The sequence below is a fragment of the Trichosurus vulpecula genome, chromosome 6, assembly GCF_011100635.1.
Source record: "Trichosurus vulpecula isolate mTriVul1 chromosome 6, mTriVul1.pri, whole genome shotgun sequence".
Taxonomy (NCBI): domain Eukaryota; kingdom Metazoa; phylum Chordata; class Mammalia; order Diprotodontia; family Phalangeridae; genus Trichosurus; species Trichosurus vulpecula.
Window position 1 is genome coordinate 62847665 of NC_050578.1, and position 19831 is coordinate 62867495.

Below are 19831 nucleotides of genomic sequence, written 5' to 3' on the forward strand. Positions count from 1 at the left end.
AGAACGTCTTGCTCTCTTGGTAATCCACAGGGCTCTCTAGTCATCAGGTGTTTGTTCAATTCCTTCACCTTGCAAAATTACTCAGATCTTTGGTCTTATTTGGATGATCTGGTGGCAATTTCCCCTTCTGTATCACAATATTTCCTGTGGGTTTATCTACTTGTACCAAGGTTTTTAACCATTTCCTTTCTCCTTTTGTGCAGAAATGTCAAGGAACTTAAAATGACCTTAAAATTCTGAAAAGTTTTCATGTCTTTGATGATAAAACCAGAAAAAAAATAACTCTTTTGACAAAACCTAAAACATATGACTAGAGAACAGGGATGAATATCTTATAGATAAGGAACTGCAGGAAATGATCTATGAAGATCATGTTAGAGAGTCCTCTCTGGGAGGGTTCTGCCCTCGACTCTCTCCATTTTTTTCTCTGCAGTGCCTCAGAAGCTTTTTGCCCTGGAAGTTCCCTCTGTCCTCTAGCTGCTTCCTCTGGTCTTTCCATTTTAAAGAAGGACCCAGGGCAGCCATATTCACTCCTTCATTCCACTCCAGACTTCACTCTTGATTATCTAGGCTTCTTTCTCCATCATGATCTCCTTTCCATACCTTCTCCCACTCTCCAAACCTCATTTTCATCTTCCTTTTACATGTTGTCTTCCCCCATTAGAATACAAGCTCTTTGAGGGCAGGGATTTCCTTTCTTTGTATTTATACTGGTATTCCAAGTACTTAGCACAGTGCCTGGCACATAAGTAAACATGTAACAAATGTTTATTGGCTTGACTCCAAGTAAATAAGAGTTGCTGAAGATCATGAAAACAACCAATCAATGTCTATTAGAGACTTGTTTCTCTCCCCCTTTTGCAGACACAGAGAAATAGATTTAGTGGTTACAAAAGATTCTTTGTACTTCCATTTTGTGAATTTTGCCTATTTTCCCCCTATCTACATGATCATATTTGCCAACACCTGATTAAATTGTAGGATTTCTAAGTAACTAAAAAAAACCCTGAATAGTTCTAGCTAAAATAACAACTTGTCAAAGGTTTTGATTTTTCACATAGACTTAAGAATCATTTATGTTTGAGGAAAGGGTCCTAAAATATTTCATATGTTTTTGTCTTGATCTTCTATTCTGCTTTCATCCATTAACATTATATAAAACCTTAGAACATATCCTCTTAAAACAAAGAAGTGTTACAGCCGCTGAAGCAAAAACAAAAAACTATTTCCTTAAGGCTTTTTCCCCACTCATAATGCCTTAGTTGTTATATCCCACTCTAAATAATGGTCCTCCCCACTTTAAAAAAATTGAAAGATATAACAAGAAGATACCAGTCCAGAAGGCAGTTGGAGATGAGAGTTTGGAGGTCAACAGAAAGACCTAGTATTCTCAGCTATTTAAGGAAAGATTAGATTGCTGACTAATAGTTTTAGTACCTGGAGAAACTTATTAGTGTTTGTTTTCTGTAAAGCTTAGAGTGTTTTGTGGCTTCCTCATGTCTACTCAATTCTTGATTGTAATGGTGGTGGGGATGCAGAAGGACTGGCCAATGGACCCAGTTTTTATGAATATACACAGAGTACAACTGATGCAGTTACATGGAAAGGGCTGGGAAGCTGCTATAATATGTAACATAAGTGACTTACAGATGCTTTGGAGTATGGGTATAATTCTATAATTCATTCTGGTCTGTTAACTCTGTGGTGAAGAGATGTCTTTTTGATTGGCTAGGGGGTAAATTCAAAAGGCACTAGTCAGGCTCATCTTCCACTTTTGGTCTGACTCCTTGGAGTGAGTTTTTCCTGCCTCACAGCATCTGGTGAAGGAAGGGAGATGATGATGTGAAGTGGTAAGGTCTTCTCTCTTCCCCATCCAAAGTTGGCCTGTGACCCACACTTTGGTTCTTTTCCTCAGTGTTTGTTCTTTCATAGGGGAAAGAGTTGTGAGTTTTGAAAGGCCTAGAAATATAGTCCAAGTCAGATTTATCAATCAGCTAGTCCAGCACTGAGGCCCTGAGGAACAAGGAGCAAGGAATGACCTTTAGGGCCTAGTCCAGCAGAAGCTGAGATGAGAGCTCATTCAGTAGCAATGCTGCATTTTGACATGAACTTTGCAGAACCACAGCTATGTAAAAACTGTCTTAAGTCTGGGTCCTCTCTCTTGACACCAGGGGAGGGAGAGTAGGAAGACCAGGAATGGAGATATGTTTGTACTTTTGTTCTTGCTATGTCTTTGAAGTAAATTTCCTTTTGTAAAAACCAATTGGTGTTAACTAGTTTCATGGAACTGGTGTGCTATGCACTGGTGGATAATGGTAGAGGAAACACTCTGAATGGGGGCTCAAGCTGATAGCATTAGACAAGAGAAACCCTAACCCCTCAAGTATACCCTTAGAGCCTTGAGGGGGAAATGTAGACAGCCTCACTCTGGGAAAATTTGACTGGAGAATACCTACTGCTAATCTCTGTGCAGAGTATTAATTTTTTCTGTTATCTGTGGCAAATGCCTCATCGGGAGCCTGTTTTCTCCTCCACCCAACGTGTACTCAGGCCATCAAATGCAAGCACCAACCTTAATGTTAGCCTAAGAAAAATTATAATTAGCACAGATTGGTTTAATAATCCATTTTTAAAAATAAATATTTTTTTAATTATCAAGATTTAAAGACTTAGTTGTTTTGAAAATGTATGACTATTTTCAAGTACTTAGCAAAAATTATTTCCCTTCTTCTTGCATGAAGGAAAAGACTACCTATTTTCCTAGTTATCATTAGAAATCTTGAGATGGGAACAAAGTCATTTCAAACAGATTATATTCCATCTATTCTGTATATAGTTTGTATGTATCTAGTTATTTGCATGTTGTCTCCCCTATCAGAATGTGAGCTGCTTGAGGGCAGACACAGTTTTTGCCTTTTTTTTTTGTATCCCCAGAGTTTGGTACAATGCCTGGCATATATTAAGTACTTAATAAATGCTCAATTATCTATCACGTTCCTGTTTACCAGTCAATTCTAAGAGCTCTTTGGTTCTTGGTCAATTACTTTTTTTTTTGCCCAAGTGACTTGGTTATATGATTAATGGACAACAAGGAATATCCTATTGGAGTTGCTTAACATTCATTTTCTAAATCCCACTAGCCTATTAATTCTGTTTCTTTCTGTATTGTACATAAAGCCTTTCTTCTTTTTTTAAAGACTGTTAGGATTTGTGCTGTATAATGGAAGAAAAAGAACCTGTAGTTTCCTCTGCCCCTAATTAGAGGATGCTCTGAATGCATAATAGCATGATGAATCCTTACACATTATGATTCAAAATATTGGGTACACAGCAAGTTTTTAATTCTTGTCTTTTTATTCCTGTGATAGAATGGCAAAGCCAATTGAACCTAAAATAGATTAACATTATTCTAAAACTGACAGAAACTAGATATCAATTCAAGACTTAGGCTATGGAAAATGTTAGAGCCACAAAATGATGCATTATTATGGAAATAGTGAGAATTTAAAATTTATACATGTAAAGTTTTTAGAGAAGGGAGAAAAAAGACAATATTTTAAATTAGAAGAAATTTCATCATTTCAATATGAAAAAGAAACTTAATCCTCTTTCCTTCATGTATAGGCCCTCATAAATGCTACCACAGGTTTGAGTCACAGTGTTAGTCAGCAAGTCAATAATCATTTTACTAAGTGCCTGCTGTGTCAGGCACTGCGCTAAGCAGTGAGGATACAGAAAGAGGCAAAAGATAGACATTGTTTATTATGGAAATTTTTGCATGACTAACCTGTATCATATATATTTGTATATTATACACACACACATACACACACACACATAACCTATATATGTATATTTGCATGTACAACTTATATCAAATTGCACACACCTCAATGCGGGGAGTAGGGAAGGAGGAAGGGAGAGAATTGGGAACTCAAAGTTTTAAGAATGAATGGATGTTAAAAATTGTTTGTGCATACAACTGGTGAAAAACAAAATACTAAATAAGAAAAAAAAGATGGTCACTGTCCTTAAGGATCTCACAGTCCAATAGGGGAGAAAACAAGCAAACAAATATGTACAAACAAGTTATATAAAAAAATAAATAGGAAATAATTAAGAGAGGGAGAACACTAGAATTAAGAGGGATTGGGAAAGGCATCTAGTAGAAGATGGGATTTTAGTTGGTTCTTAAAGGAAGCCAGTAGGCAGAGATGGGGAAGGAAAGCATTCCAGGCATGAGGGATAGTCAGAGAAAATGCCCAGAGCTGAGAGGTAGAGTGTCTTGTTCATGGAGCAGTAAAGAGGACAGTATCACTGGATCAAAGAGTATTGGCAGGAGAAAGGTGCAAAGGTAGTAGGGAGCTGCATTATGAAGGGCTTTGAATGTCAAACAGAGAATTTGTATATGATTCTGCAGGCAGTGGGAGACCACTGGAGTCTATTGAATAGGAGGGTGACATGGTTGGACCTGGGATTTAAGAAAATCATTTTGATGACTGAATGGAGGTTGGATTGGAAGGACAAGAGACTTGAGGCAAGCAGACCCCTCAGCAGACTGTTGTAAAAATCCCAGCATAAGGTAATGAGGGCCCCGCATTGAGGTGTGTGCAATTTGATATAAGTTGTACATGCAAATATACATATATAGGTTATGTGTGTGTGTGTATAATACACAAATATATATGGTATAGGTTAGTCAAGCAAAAATTTCCATAATAAATAATGACTATCTTTTGCCTCTTTCTGTATCCTCATTACAAAGGAGAGAAGGAAGCATATTTCAGAGATGTAAAGGTAAAGTCAACATGTTGGATATGATAGGTGAGAGATAGTGAGGAGTCAAGGATGACATCTAGGTTTCTAGTCTGAGGAACTATCCTGCTGCCCTTGACAATAATAGGGAAGGAAGGAGTGGGGAGGACAGGGGGGTTAGGGAGAAAGATAATGAGTTCAGCTTGGAGCATGTTGAGTTTAAGATGTTTATTGGACATCCAGTTTGAGATGTCCAAAAGGCAATTGGAGATGAGAGATTGGAGGTCAACAGAAAGACCGAAGCAGGAGAGATACATTTGAGAATCATCAGCATAGTAATTACATGCATGGGAGATAATATAATCACCAAATGAAGCAGTATAAAGGGAAAAGAAAAGAGGGCCCAGGACAGAATCCTAGGGGACACTTATGATTAGAGTGCATGATCTTTATGAGGACCTAGTAAAGAATACTGAGAAGGAAAGGTCAGATAGGTAGGAGGAGAACCAGAAAAGAGTGGAGTCTCAAAAACCAACTTTTTTTGGAAAAAATTTCTTTCTCAAAATAATGGTTCATGAACTCCCCACTGATGTAATTCCTTTCCCCACTAACCAGAGGACACATTAGCCAAAAACAATATGCATTTAATCAAATAGAATAGCAAATAAAATGACTAAGAAAGTATTTTCTTCCACCTATAAATGGGGTACACCTAGTGTTCATATCATCAGTGTGGAAAGGCAAACATACAGAGAGTATATCAGAAAAGACATGTGAAGGGCAAATACACATCAGGAACCCATTATTTCTCTAAGGCTCATGCATTGTGATAAGATCAATATTTAACCCTATTCCCCCATAATGTAGGTTAGGATGATTCTTTCCCTAAAAGGCAAAGAAGCTGTTCCCAAGACTTAACTGGTCCAGGGACTAAGGCTCAAGCTGCCTAACTATTGATACAGCCTGCTGGTGGCCTCAGGTTAGGGTGGTGTAGCTTTCTGGTTACTTTAGGGGAGGCCAGTCCACATAGAATCTGTGCCACTCAGACTGGGCAGATGTGCCAAGGTGTATCAGTAAGGCAAGATTCATGACCTTGAAGATGACCATGAACATGCTTGTAGAGTTTGGAATCACAAAGTTTAAGAGATTCTCTAGATAGAAGGCAGAAGAAGTATAACATTTATTTAGACACCAGAAGATCAAATCCCAGAACCACTAATTCCAATTCAACATAGCAATAATTGTATCCCCAAACCAGTAAGTCCACCTCAATGTAACAACAAGGAAATTATAACAAAGTATTTCAGCAAGGAACCAGGCCATCCTGTAACCTTCCCACTTGCTGGAACCTTTCTGTAAACACTCACGAATCCCAACTATCTGCTTGCCTATGTTCTCTTCCTCCTTCAGTTCTCTGGTCTCCACAGCTCCCTGGTTGCCACTGTACATTCCACACTCTCTCTGCAACTCTGTCAACTCAGAGTTCTTGCTTCTCCTCCTTGGGCTGAATTCTGAATTCTGACCTTACAATGTCTACCCAGAGGGGTATATATACTCTTTTTAGGGCTCAAGGGCTTCATGCCCAATCAGCAAAAGAGTGTAGGCCTGGGGCTTAATGCCTAGTAAGTAAAGGATGTAGACCTGCCTACAAACAAACCTCTAATCAAGCTTCTCTTAACTAGCCCCACCTGGATTGAATGGGTGGGAAAGATCTTTAATCACTAATTGACATTGCACAAGGCTACACAAATCAATAGTTACTTCACCTCACCCTGCTAGTCATATGCAGATGGAGGGCAAGGTGGGGGAGGCAGTTCTAGTTTTCCCAAGCAAAGCCCTTCTTGAGTATCTTTCCTACTTAGGCCTAGATAAATTTCCCTTTATTAACTACTGAATGATCTATGGGTGTTTTGTTTTGTCACAATATCAGACCTAAATTTTTAGGGCACCTGGGTTCTGGTAACTCAAGTCTGCAATGTTGAAGAGCAACAGATTTCTCTGGTGCTATCACCAGTGACATCAGTGGTCTTTGCTGGATTTCTCCACTGGTCTCTCATTGGTCATCAGTTTGCCATCTGTTCCCATGTAATAAAGCACCATGGCTAGGAAGCCTCCCCCGGAAAAGGGCAGGCTGATTCCTTTAATACTTTTCTATGCCCCTACCCAGACAACCATCAGAATTATCTTAGGCTAAGATTAAAATTATTCTTTTAGCTGCAATCTTTTTCTTGGTTCAGATTTATGAGCCTTGGTGCCAGACAACTAGTTGACTTGAGGAAAAATTCCTTTACCTCCTGTATATCAATGTTTGGATTACTTTATCCCTAAAACCCATTTTTGGATTTCTACTAAAAACAAAACAAAAACAAAACTTTATAGGAGCTGTATGGAGGCTGGCAAAAGAAAGTCTATCTCCATCCTCAAATCTTCTTTGATTGATTAGATAAATGAAATTAGAATATCGCCTGTGTTGTATTCTTTCCATTATAATGAATATCTACCAGAAGATAATCCTATTTTGTTTATCTCTAAGCACAGAAGTGCTATCTTTAGAAAAAAATGAATTCTTAATGCTTTTTCTGCTAATAAACTAGAACAAACTGTCAATTAACCTTTCTTCCAATTATACACACTTATTTCCTTTCATCTACACACATATCTCTTTTTTCTTTATATGCATATCAGCACATTGGTACCATATTGTGAGAAACGTGGTTTTGGCGATCACTGGACTTCCTAGGCAGGGCCAAAGTCCTGAAGAAGAACCCTGTGATAATCCCTAGGGAAGGCTGTACAGACCACAGGACTCCCAGAGGAAGACCAAGTGGTAGCCATCCCTTAATCTGTGGGGATCACAGGGCCTCCTAGGGGTCAGACCCTAAGGAAGACCCAAGTGATGGCCCCTTAGGATGGCAGTAAGATCACAAGGCTCCCAAGACAGGGCTGGAAGTCCCATGTGATGTCCCCTTAAGAAGGCCGTGCAGACCACAGGGTTCCCCAAGAGAATCCAGAGCGGTAGCCCTCTTAGCACTGCAGTGGGGATCACAGGACACCCCAAGACAAGATCCAGGAGTAAGCCTGGCGAGCTTCCACTGCCTGTTGCTTCCCTTCACTTGACCTTAGGAAAATCCATGTGATTTGCCCATTCACACCCAAAGAATTCAGGACCAGAGTGGGCAGAGGAAGGCATTTTATTACACTCCCCGGGTGAGCGGGTGTAGTGCTCACAGGAACACTCACACAGATACAGCTGCAGGAGCAGGGGTAACCATTCCCTCCACTCCTGCTAGAGTCATGGTTAGTTTACAATCTTTGTTTTTTTACATAGTTTTCCTAGGTTATACAGTTTATATAAATAGGGTAATAAGGATACAGAAGCAAAAGTGAAGTTAATTAGATTTTCCTTGTCCTAGTTTAGGATTAAACTATATTCTTTTACTTCCCCTACTTTCCCTCTTTAACATATGCAAATGATGCAAATCAGTAGGCCTGGATTCTCGACCAAGACCAGACCCTAGGTAAGCTTGAACAGGTTCAAGTGGGTTTGGCCTCTCTAATTCCCTAGACTGCCTTCTCAAAAAGTATGCACATGCGTACAAGCCTCTGACCTCTCACCTGACCGACCTTGAGGCCTGGTCTCTGCTAAAGCTGGGGTGGGGGAGGGCAGGGAAGCACACCTTTAGTTCTGTGGAAACAAAACTCCTCCTCCCATTTCTTACAATATGTCTTCTTTAAATGTCGTTTTCATCATGTCTCCCACTCAAAAACTTTTCAATGGCTCCCTATGTCCTACAACATCAAGACTAAAAATAGTTTTTCTAAGTACTAGAAAATTTGATCTTTGATTGAAAAATATATATACATAGATGAAGGAAGTCTGGCTATACTATATGTCCCTTTATGGGTCATTAGGGCTGCTTAAGATGGTCTAATCTGATAGCTTGGCATCCTCTTCATCTTTTGCCATTCCATGTTTGAACCTCCTGAAAAACCCCTGTTCCATTAAAGTGGTTACTTGTCCCCGATTGAAAAGCACCATTCTTAGATCAAGAGTATATTCAATGCAAGTCAATAAGCATGTATTAAGTGCCTACTGGGACCAAGGCACTGTGGTTGGCACGGGAATACAAAGATAGGTCTTACCCTCGAGGAACCGTGAATCACAAAAGTGTTCATACTTTAACCTGAGAACAAAAGGGGATAATAAAAGGAGGCCATGTTAGAACCCCTAGTGCTGCAACCATTACTGTGACATCAGAAGGGATAAATTCTAGATGATACATTTTGGTACATTTTGCTGTACTGTTTTTTCATTTTGTTATCAGTTCTACCCTTTGGATTTTGGGTTTATTTTCCTTTTAGAAAATCACTTCCAAACAGGCCCCTATTTGATGATCCAATTACAAAAGCAAGACAATGCACCAGGGATACAAAGACAAAACAAACAACAACAATAACAACAAGTGAAAACCCCCACAACCAACCCATCTTCAATTGTCTTACATTTTGCTGGACAAATAATACAATAATTAGGGCTCAGCCTCATAAAATTTTTTAAAAATATCTTTTGCTTTTATGTTACCTTCATTTCTGAATATATTCCCTTTCCTACCCAAGAAGCCATTCCTGGAAACAAAGATTCAAAAACAAAAAAGGAAAGCAGTTTGCAAAACCAACTAGTACATCAATTGAGTCTAACAATATATGCAATATTTCACACCCATATCAGACTCTTCACACCCATATCAGACTCTTAATTTTAAAGTCTGTGTTTATAGGTTTATCTTTTTTTTTTTTTTTGAGAATGAAAGATGGCCTTCACGGTAGGTTAAAGAAAAGAGCAAGCCACCCCTTCCTCAAAACTTGAGAGAGAACAAGAGCAAAATAAGGCTGGAGGAATGAGAGCTGAAAAAAGAGAAAATCTGATTCAGCTATTTAGCATTTTCCCCACACTTCTGCCAAGGCTGCTCTGGCGTGCTGCTGACTCTGCATCCCTCCTCCTTTCCATTTTTACTAAGGGGCGCTCCTGGGCCTGCTGGCTGTCCCTAGGGCAGGGCCTGCCTCAGAATGACTCCTAATCCAAATCACACAGGAGCTAGGGAAAGGTATGAAGAATGTCAGGGACACAAAGATCCTCTTCCCAGCCTCCTCCCCATCATTACAGCAGCACCTGGAGAGGTCCCAGAAGGCAAGGAAAGCTTTCTACATAGGACCCCGAACCTTTCCCCTGCTTAATGAGCATGCTCACACTAGACACTTTGGGGGTGGGGGGGTGGGAGTGGTGGGAGAGACTGGGAGAGAAGGAAATCTCTATTTTCCGGGTTTTCTTAAGAGCTGGGAGGGAAGGAAGGAAAGCAAATCCTGAAGCTGTCATTCCCGCAAGAGCATGGGCAGGGACGGGATGGAGTGGGCGAAGCTAGGGAGGCGGAGGAGGGGCAATCAGGGAGTGGGCGTGGCTCCGTATAAAAGACTGTCTCCAGCGTTGGTCATTCATTTGTTGCACCCTGGGATTCTGCTGTTCGGACGTTACGAGGTGGTCGCGGGGAAGGGGAAGTAGATCTGAGCTTCACAGTGGGCATCAAGAGTCCAGGAGTTGGGCAACGTTTTCTGCCCAGCTCGTGGTGGGGGGGGGGGGGTGACTGAACACCTCCACTCTTTCCTAGGCAGTGGGTTAGTCTGTTAGCACCACAAGTGGGAAGGGTGAAGCTCCCATAGTGCCTGGCACACCGTGGGTGCTTAATCAATGCTTATTAACTGCAAGGCCTTTTCAGTCCTGAGAACAAGGATTCCCAGGCTTCCCCGAGAGGCGAGGTCCTCTGCAGCAGCTTTGCTTGGGTGTCCCTCCATCTGTCAATTAGTTCTGCTTAGCCCCGCCTCTTCCTGAAAAGAAGCCCGCCTCGGACGCATCGGTGGGTTGGACCGAAACTCTTCAGCTCCTGCCAGGAGCGGGGAGGAAGGGGTGGGATCAGGAGAGAGATTATCCAATAACAGGAGTGGACTCTTCCTTGAGCCCCGCCTTCTCCCGCCCTGGCGTTTACCTGGTCTAATGGAAGGAGCGGATTCCTCTCTACGCCCCGCCCCCTCCCGCTTTGGCCACCTCTCCGGTGCTTCCCTTAGATGCCCTTAGACCAGTGGAAGGAGTGAATGCAAAGGAAGGGGCGGGTTCTTTTATACGCCCCGCCTTGTCTCCGCCCCCGCCCCTGAGAAATTAGCCGCGGACTCCACCCATCCCGGCTGCCACTAAAGCCAGGAAGAAGGAAGCGCCCAGGTTCCGAGCTCCGCCACCTCTTGCTCTTCTCGCGCGGGCGCACACACGCACCGAGACACACAGGACAAAAAAAAAACCCCCAAACCCCAAGCCCCTCGAGCCCCCCCCGCCCCGCCCCCTTCTCGGGCATGCTCAGTGAGTAGGGCAGGGTGAGAGGGTTTGGGTGGTTTTTTTTTTTTTTCTTTTGGTGGCAAGTAAGAAGCGGAGCGCCCCAGCCGCCGGCACAAGTCCGGCTCCGCGCCCCGCTCCTCTCCACCGGCCCGGCCGCCCGGGCCCCTGCCCCCTGTCCGCCTGCCCGCACCCACCCCAGCGGCGGCGGCGCTTTCTCCTCTGGGATCCCTCCGGGCTGCGGGACAGGAGCAGCCCACGGCAGGCAGCACCGCGCCCGCGCCCGCGCCGAGCCCTCCCCGGAGCCATGGGTGAGTCGTGCAGCCCCGAGCTCGGCCGGGGGATGCTCGTGCTGGGGCCATCGCCCCGCCCTCCGCGTCCGCCTTCGGGGGCGGCCGCTGCCCCTACCCTCTGTGTCCCTTTCCCGCGGCCCCTTACCCGCCCTGTCTCCCTGCCTCCAGTTCCCCTGGCCCCCGCGGCACCGTATCCCCCGTCCCCTACCCCCCTGCGCCCCTAGTCCCCAACCTCGTTTACCCCTTCCCCGCTGCCCCCCTGTCTCCCTGCCCCCTTGCGCCCCAGACCGCCTTCCCCGCTGCTCCCCTACCTCCTGCCCCCCCTGCCCCCAGACACCCCTACTGCGGAGCCCCGGGGCCCGCTCGGCAGCGGCCAGTCCGCGGCTCTCCGCCCCCTCCTCCCTCTGCTTCTCTTCTCCCTCGGCTTCTCTCTTGTCTTTCCTTCTCTTCTCTTCCCTTTGCTTCTCCTTTCCTTCTTCTGCTTCTCCTCTGCTGTCTTTGCTTCCCCTCTCCTCCCTTTGCTTCCTTTCTCTTCTCTTTCCTTCTCCTTTCCTCCCTCTGCTTCTCATCTCCCCTTGTAGCTTTTCCTCTCCTGTCTTTCCTTCTCCCCTCTTCCCTCGGCCTCTTCTGTCCTCCCCTGGCTTCTTCTCTCCTTCCCGTGCTTCTCTTCTCCTCCCCTTGCCTTCCCTTTCCTCCTCTAGACTTCCCTTATTTATCTTTCCTCCTCTCCCCTTGCTTTGCCTTTCCTCTGCCTTGCCTGCTGTTGCCTTTACTTCCTCTGCCTATCCATTCTTCCCTCTGCATTGCCTTTACTTCCTCTTCCCCGCCTTGCCTTCTCTCTTCCTCTGCCTTGCTTCCCTATCCTTCCCTTCCTTTGCCTTCTCCTGCCTTGTCTTCCCCATCCTTCCCTTTCTTTGCCTTTCTTTGCTTGCCTTCTCGTCCCCTGCTTGCCTTGCCTTCACTAGCCCTTCCTTTCCCCTGCTTCTGCTAGAAAGAAGGCGGCTTCTTTCAACTTCCTTATCCAGGGACTGCTCACTTCTTATGGGCACTGCCTTGGTCAGGTTTAGGAGGGGTGGGGAGAGAGTTGGTAATGGGGCTTACAACTTGGGGAGGGGGTACCCACCTATGATTTGTTAAAAGGAAGAGAGGGAATAGGAAAGAGTGAGCAGGCTCTCACAGGCTTAAATAGCTGCCTGAAGGAGGCCATGAGGAATGAGTAGGAAGAAAAGCAGAGCATCTAAGCTGCTTTGGCACTGTCACAGGGCTTTGAGTGTGGGTACTTGCCAATGGGCACTTGGCTAGGATGGATTCACTTTATGGGTTCCTTCAGTTTTGTTCCAAACTAGGAAACAGTAGACTAAATGCTGTAGCATGTTATTTCCAAATTTATCTATGCTAGTTGTATTGCCATCGCTTCCTTTTCCAAATCAGCAGAATATTTTTTCTTCAATTTTTATGATATACAAATATGCTACAAAGTTTCTTGTTCATGCTAATTTGAGACATTATTTTAAATAATGTAAAGGCAATTTATTTTATATCCGTGTGTGTATGTATAGCCATAATATTAAGTTAAAAATGGTAAACATGAAAATAGTTGATGAGTTATATGATATAGCTCAAATGCCTGGATTTTTTATTTATTTTTTTTTTTGCATACTGGGATCATAGATTGAGAGTTGTAAGATGCTTAGGAAGATATCATGTGCAACCCATTTATTTTACAGATGAAGAAGGTAAGTCTCAGAGAGGGAAAATGACTTGTCAGAATGTCACATGGATAGTCAATGGCAGAGGCAGAAGGTCCTCTGACTCCAAACCAGCATGCTTTTCCACTATATCAAAGCACTGCACTAAAATGCTTGCTAGTAATCTACTTCTCCATGTTCCTTGGTATGCTGCTAAGCTCTTGTCCAATACAATTTCCTTTCTTCTTTCCTAATCTGTTCTGTTGGCATCTGCCACAGTAAGTACATCTCTAGAACTTGGCCTTTTCTTATCCACTCCATGTAATTTACTTCCAGTTTGAATGTAGTGTAGTTTTCACAGTCTGCAGTTACAGTTCTTATTAGGTGAAGAGGTTAGCCATGTTAGCACAAAAATGGGAAGTCTCCATGGAAGTATTAAAATCTGAACATGGTGTTGATAGAGCTTACAATGTTAAGTAAAAGCTGACTTCTGAACCAAGCTGAGTTTGCCTCCTTCTTGAAGAAGGAGGTGATTTGAAAATACGATGTAAAACTAGAGGCTTTTCTAATTATTTACAAATTGTTAGGTGATTTCTTTTTTTTAATGTAGGGATTGTGGTATGGTGGTTGAATTTCTATAAAAAAAAAAGACGTCAGTTTGTTGATGAATAGAGTATAGTATAATATTCAAGAAATAATAAGGTTAGAAAGATGATAATTTTGATGTCACTTTTTGACCTCTCTTTTCCTATCCCTGAAATTTCAGAAATCTCCAGTTTAGGAATGTAACAAAAGTTTATTGGAAGGTCGATTATTTGAAATTTCGGAAACCTTGTCTCCATAGATAGTGGTTGGATTCCCAAGCTAGCCTACAGAAGACTACTTAATTTGTAATGTTAGTTGAAATTTTATGCATAGATTTAGAGCCAGAAGGGACCTCAGAGGTAATCTGGTCCAAGTCCTCCATGAGGAAACTGAGCCACAGAGAGTTAAGTTTAAGTACCTTGCCCAAGGTCATACAGGTAGTAATAGAGAACAAGTTGGCTACAGTATTATTAAACAAAAAAAGAAAAGCATTAGCAAAAACTCATTTTTAAATTTACCTTGAATGCTAGGGTTTGAGAACAGGCAGGTTAGATTAGAGGAAATTACCGAGGTAGTTGGAGGCATTTGAGATTCTGAAGGGCACTTCTCTGCAGTTTTAAAGGGATGAAACATTGAGAGCCCTGTGACTTTTTTTTTTATGATACCTGATTTTAATTAGTCATTTTGTATTTATTAAGTGCCTACTATGTGCCAAGAACTATACTTAGCACTGGACATACAAAGAAAGGAAAAAAGGGGTAGTCCCTGCTTTCAAGGAGCTCACATCTAATTTTATTTCAAAACTGTGGTTCCTTTTCTTGATACAAATGTATCACTGATGCTATTATATGTATTGATGATGCTATGATACATATAATAGCATTATTGATACATATAATAGCATAGTGATATATTAGTGACAGTGATGAATAGAATTGTTGGACCCACAAACAGAATGAAGAAAGGGTGTGGCCTACTTGGAAGAGAAGGATGGAACTTAACAAGAATTTTTCAAGGAAAAAAAAATTGTTTAGGGTTAAATTAAGTCGTGAATAGTGAATGGCACAGAAAAAGAGGGGAACACAGCATCCAACAGTGAACAAAGGTGGTCGGAAAGCTGTTGGGTTGTTGGTTGTTACATGGCCCACCATATACCTTTAATTTGGAACCAGCAGCCAGTTAGAGGGAGAAGAACTCTCTGTTGGATGGGATATTTGTAAGTAGAGTATTTGTAACGTTAGGAATTCCTTTAATGTAATCATTGGTGACTCATCCTTTCTGGAGTCAGGAAACATAGGTTCAAGATTTATATCTGATTCTTACTAGTTTTATGACCCTGGGCAATCTCAACCTCTCTGGGCCCCAGTTTCTTTATGTGCATAGTTGTTGGGGGGGGGGGTTGGCTTTGATGAATTCTAAGCTATTTTCCAGCTCTAAATCTGTCGCCTTATGATCCTTAGTCACTGGGTTTCCGTTTTCTTTTCTGTGAATTGTTGGGGTTAGAATAAATGGCCTCTGAGGTCCCTTCTAGCTCAAAATTTATGATCCTATGAAATAACATTGCTACAGTATGAATTATAAATAGGCAGCATGGAGTAGTGGATAAATATCAGCCTCAGAATAAGGAAAACCTGAGTTCAAATACTACCTCTGATATATGTTGGATTTGTGACCCTGGGCAGGTCACAAAACCTCCCAGTATGTCCCGGGAAGTATTTTAAGACTGTAAGTTGCTGATCTGCATTGGTAGCATGAGTTTCCTTAGGTCTTTGACACTGACTACCTCCACCTCCCTCCCCACCGCCATTGTAAATTATATATAGTAGTGGAGTATTATAATTTCATTCCAGTTGTAATACATTTTGGTAAGTGCATTCTGAGGCTTCTTGGTAAAAAAAAATAAAGTGAAACCAAATAAGGCCACTTTGTCAGAAGATTCAAGGGAACCCCCAACATTTCTATAAGTTTACCACATTTTCAGCACTTGTTACATGTCACATTTACCAGTGTCATAGAGAGCATACATTGAAATCAGGGAGTATCAGCATCTTAAAGAGTTAGAGCTCCTCCCTCTAAGTCAAATCCTCTTTAAAAGATTCTTGCCCTCTTAGATCCAGATTCCTATCAGTTGTCATGACTAGCATAAGACAGATTCATGTAGGAAGATTACGTGCATATCTTCAGCCACCTCAGGCATTATAGAGTTATAGAAGAATAAATGTCTAGGCACTTAGTAAATCTTTTGTTTCCAGGAAGCTCCCAGAGCTAAGGGATCAGGTGGGCAGGAATATGTATCGTTGAAAATAATTGAATGACTTAGCATCTTTTAAACTTCTGTAGGAAGGTTCTGAAATCTCTTGTAATTTGCTTGAGAGTTACTCATCTTTATTATCTAGTGTACTTTTTCTGGGAGGATAGAGGGGTTTGGTATGGAGGGTGAGATCTGACCCACCCTTGGAAGCAAATTCTAAATCTGAGTTTTTACTTACTAAGTACTATTTGATTTATCTGAGGATGAGAGAGACTGACTACTATTAACAAGAATTATGAGGCAGCTACATGGTATGATGCAGTTGTCAAATTCAAATACAATAGATCCAAGTAACATATTGACTTAGAAAACCACAAATGAGCATCATCTGTGTTGTACTGTATTTATGTTATACTGTATTTGTGTTACATTTATGTTGTACTATATGTTGTTATGTTGTATTTATGTTGGTTTCTGGTAACATTTTAGACAGGTTTGTTGCTCTGGGAAGTTGCTGGCTTTGAGTTTGATGCCTCTGGTGTAGTGGATAGAGCACTGGACTTGGAGTCAGGAAGACTTGCCTCCAGTACTTACTTTGTGATGCTAGGCAAGTCATTTAACTTATTTCAGCCTCAGTTTTCTCACCTAGAAAATGGGGCTAATTATACTACCTACCTTGGAGAGTTGTTGAGGTGATATATGTAAAGTGCCTATGCAAACCTTAAAGCTAGCTATTAAAAATTAAGCTTAGTAGGCTTCAGGTTTGCAAGCGGTAGGTAAAGAGGTAGAGAGATTCTGCTAAGAAATTAAGATCTACCAAATCAAATCAATATACACTTTGATAGTTTATGACTTCAGTGCAAAGGTGGGAAAAGGTGAAGATGGGAAGAAATATATGAGAAAGTCTGGTTCAGGAGAAAGAAATGAAAGAGATCAAAAACCTTAAGATAATACAGAAACTGCTTATCTCTATATCATGAACATTTTATTCAAAAAAAGAATTGGTAGCTCTAGATATAGCAAATACCAAATAATATCACAAAGATTGAAATTGATTATTGCAACAGAAAGGAAGAGACTTATTGTGGATGTAGAAATTATCATCGAGACAGTTATCTGTGCACAGTCAGACCATTGATTTGTCAGAGTTAAGATGAGAATTTATAACTGACAAGAAACAATGGCAAGGAAGAAAATATAATCATGAAGCTCTAATGCTGAATTATTTAAGCAAGCTATCAAAAATTAAAACTGGAAAGTGGACAACAGAAATGACATCAGCACTGACTCTCAACAATTTAATTCAGAAGTTAAACCAATGTAAATTTATTTTATTTAATTTATTTATTTAATATTTTTAGTTTTCAGCATTGATTTTCACAAGAGTTTGAATTACAAATTTTCTCCCCATTTATACCCTCCCCCCCACTCCAAGATGGCATATATTCTGATTGCCCCATTCCGCAGTCAGCCCTCCTTTCTGTCACTCCACTCCCCCCCCCCATCCCCTTTTCCCTTATTTTCTTGTAGGGCAAAATAGATTTCTGTGCCCCATTGCCTGTATATCTTATTTCCTAGTTGTAAGCAAAAAATATTTTTTTTTGAAAATCTGCTTTTAAAACTTTGAGTTCCAAATTCTCTCTCCTCTTCCCTCCCTACTCACCATCCCTAAGAAGGCAAGCAACTTAATATAGGCCACATGTGTATCATTATGTAAAACACTTCCACAATACTCATGTTGTGAAAGACTAACTATATTTCCTTCCATCCTATCCCATCTCCCTTTATTCATTTTTCTCTCTTGACCCTGTCCCTTTTCAAAGGTGTTTGCTTTTGATTACCTCCTCCCCTATCTGCCCTCCCTTCTATCATTCCCCCCTTTTTTTTTATCTCCTTCCTCCTTTCCTGTGGGGTAAGATACCCAATTGAGTGTATATGTTATTCCCTCCTCAGGTCAAATCCGATGAGAGCAAGATTGACTCATTCCTTCTCACCTGCCCCCTCTTCCCTTCCTACAGAATTGCTTTTTCTTGCCTCTTTTATGTGAGATAATTTACCCCATTCTATCTCTCCCTCTCTCCGTCTCCCAATACATTCCTCTCTCATCCCTTAATTTGATTTTGTTTTTTTAGATATCATCCCTTCATATTCAACTCACCCTGTGCCCTGTCTATATATATATATATATATATATATATATGTACATATATATATATGTATATATATATATATGTACATATATATATATGTATATATATATATATATATATATATATATATATATATATATATATGTATATATATATGTATGTGTATATTCCCTTCAGCTACCCTAATACTGAGGTCTCAGGAATTATACACATCATCTTTGCAAGTAGGAATGTGAACAAAACCATTCAACTTTAGTAAGTCCCTTATGATTTCTCTTTCTTGTTTACCTTTTCATGCTTCTCTTGATTCTTGTGTTTGAAAGTCAAATTTTCTATCCAGCTCTGGTCTTTTCACTGAGAAGGCTTGAGAGTCCTCTATTTTATTGAAAGTCCATATTTTGCCTTGGAGTATGATACTCAGTTTTGCTGGGTAGGTGATTCTTGGTTTTAATCCTACCTCCATTGACCTCCAGAATATCATATTCCAATCCTTTTGATCCCTTAATGTAGAAGCTGCTAGATCTTGTGTTATCCTGATTGTGTTTCCACAATACTCAAATTGTTTCTTTCTGGCTGCTTGCAGTATTTTCTCCTTGATCTGGGAGCTCTGGAATTTGGCAACAATGTTCCTAAGAGTCCTCTTTTTGGGATCTTTTTCAGGAGGTGATCGGTGGATTCTTTCAATTTCTATTTTATGCTCTGGCTCTAGAATACCAGGGCAGTTCTCCTTGATAATTTCTTGAAAGATGATATCTAGGCTCTTTTTTTGATCCTGGCTTTCAGGTAGTCCAATAATTTTTAAATTATCTCTCCTGGATCTATTTTCCAGGTCAGTGGTTTTTCCTATGAGATATTTCACATTGTCTTCCACTTTTTCATTCCTTTGGTTCTGTTTTATAATATCTTGATTTTTCATAATGTCACTAGCTTCCACTTGCTCCAGTCTAATTTTTAAGGTAGTATTTTCTTCAGTGGTCTTTTGGGCCTCCTTTTCCATTTGGGTAATTCTGCCTTTCAAGGCATTCTTCTCCTCATTGGCTTTTTGGAGCTCTTTTGCCATTTGAGTTAGTCTATTTTTTAAGGTGTTATTTTCGTCAGTATTTTTTTGGGTCTCCTTTAGCAAATCATTGACTTGTTTTTCATGGTTTTCTCACATCCCTCTCATTTCTCTTCCCAATTTTTCTTCTGCTTCTCTAACTTGCTTTTCCAACTTCTTTTTGAGCTCTTCCATGTCCTGAGACCAGTTCATGTTTTTCTTGGAGGCTTTTGATGTAGGCTCTTTGACTTTGTTGACTTCTTCTGGCTGTATGTTTTGGTCTTCTTTGTCACCAAAGAAAGATTTCGAAGTCTGAGACTGAATCTGAGTGCGTTTTCTCTGCCTGGCCATGTTCCCAGCCAACTAACAAGGGTTACTTGACCCTTGAGGTTTTTGTAAAGGTATGACTGCTTGTAGAGTAGAGAGTACTTTGTCCCAAGCTTGAGGGGCTGTGCTGTTGTTTTCAGGTCTATTTCTACATAGCAAGTTCTGCCACACCAGTGCTCCTCCTCCCCCAAGAACTGACAACCCAGACCACAACTCAGATCTGAGCAGGCTCTGAACTCCTGCTCAGATCTGCCACTTAATTCGTCCCACCAGGTGGGCCTGGGGCCAGAAGCAACTGCAGTTGTAGTTCTGTAGCTGCACCACCTCCACTGCCCCCAGGCTGGTGGCTGAATTGTAAACTCCTGTCACT

General features: G+C 41.4%; 1 protein-coding gene across 2 annotated transcripts in view; it reads left to right on the forward strand.

The window, feature by feature from the left end:
• The first annotated feature begins 10987 nt into the window (after nt 1–10987).
• The window catches only part of RAP1GDS1 (Rap1 GTPase-GDP dissociation stimulator 1), a 233936-nt gene continuing 225092 nt past the window's right edge, over nt 10988–19831 (forward strand). The window contains exon 1 of one of the 2 annotated variants that reach the window (XM_036764131.1): nt 10988–11442. In XM_036764131.1, the coding sequence (XP_036620026.1) occupies nt 11439–11442 (4 nt within the window). In that variant the 5' untranslated portion in view covers nt 10988–11438. The remainder of the gene's footprint in view (nt 11443–19831) is intronic. The other variant, XM_036764132.1, reaches the window with a different exon arrangement.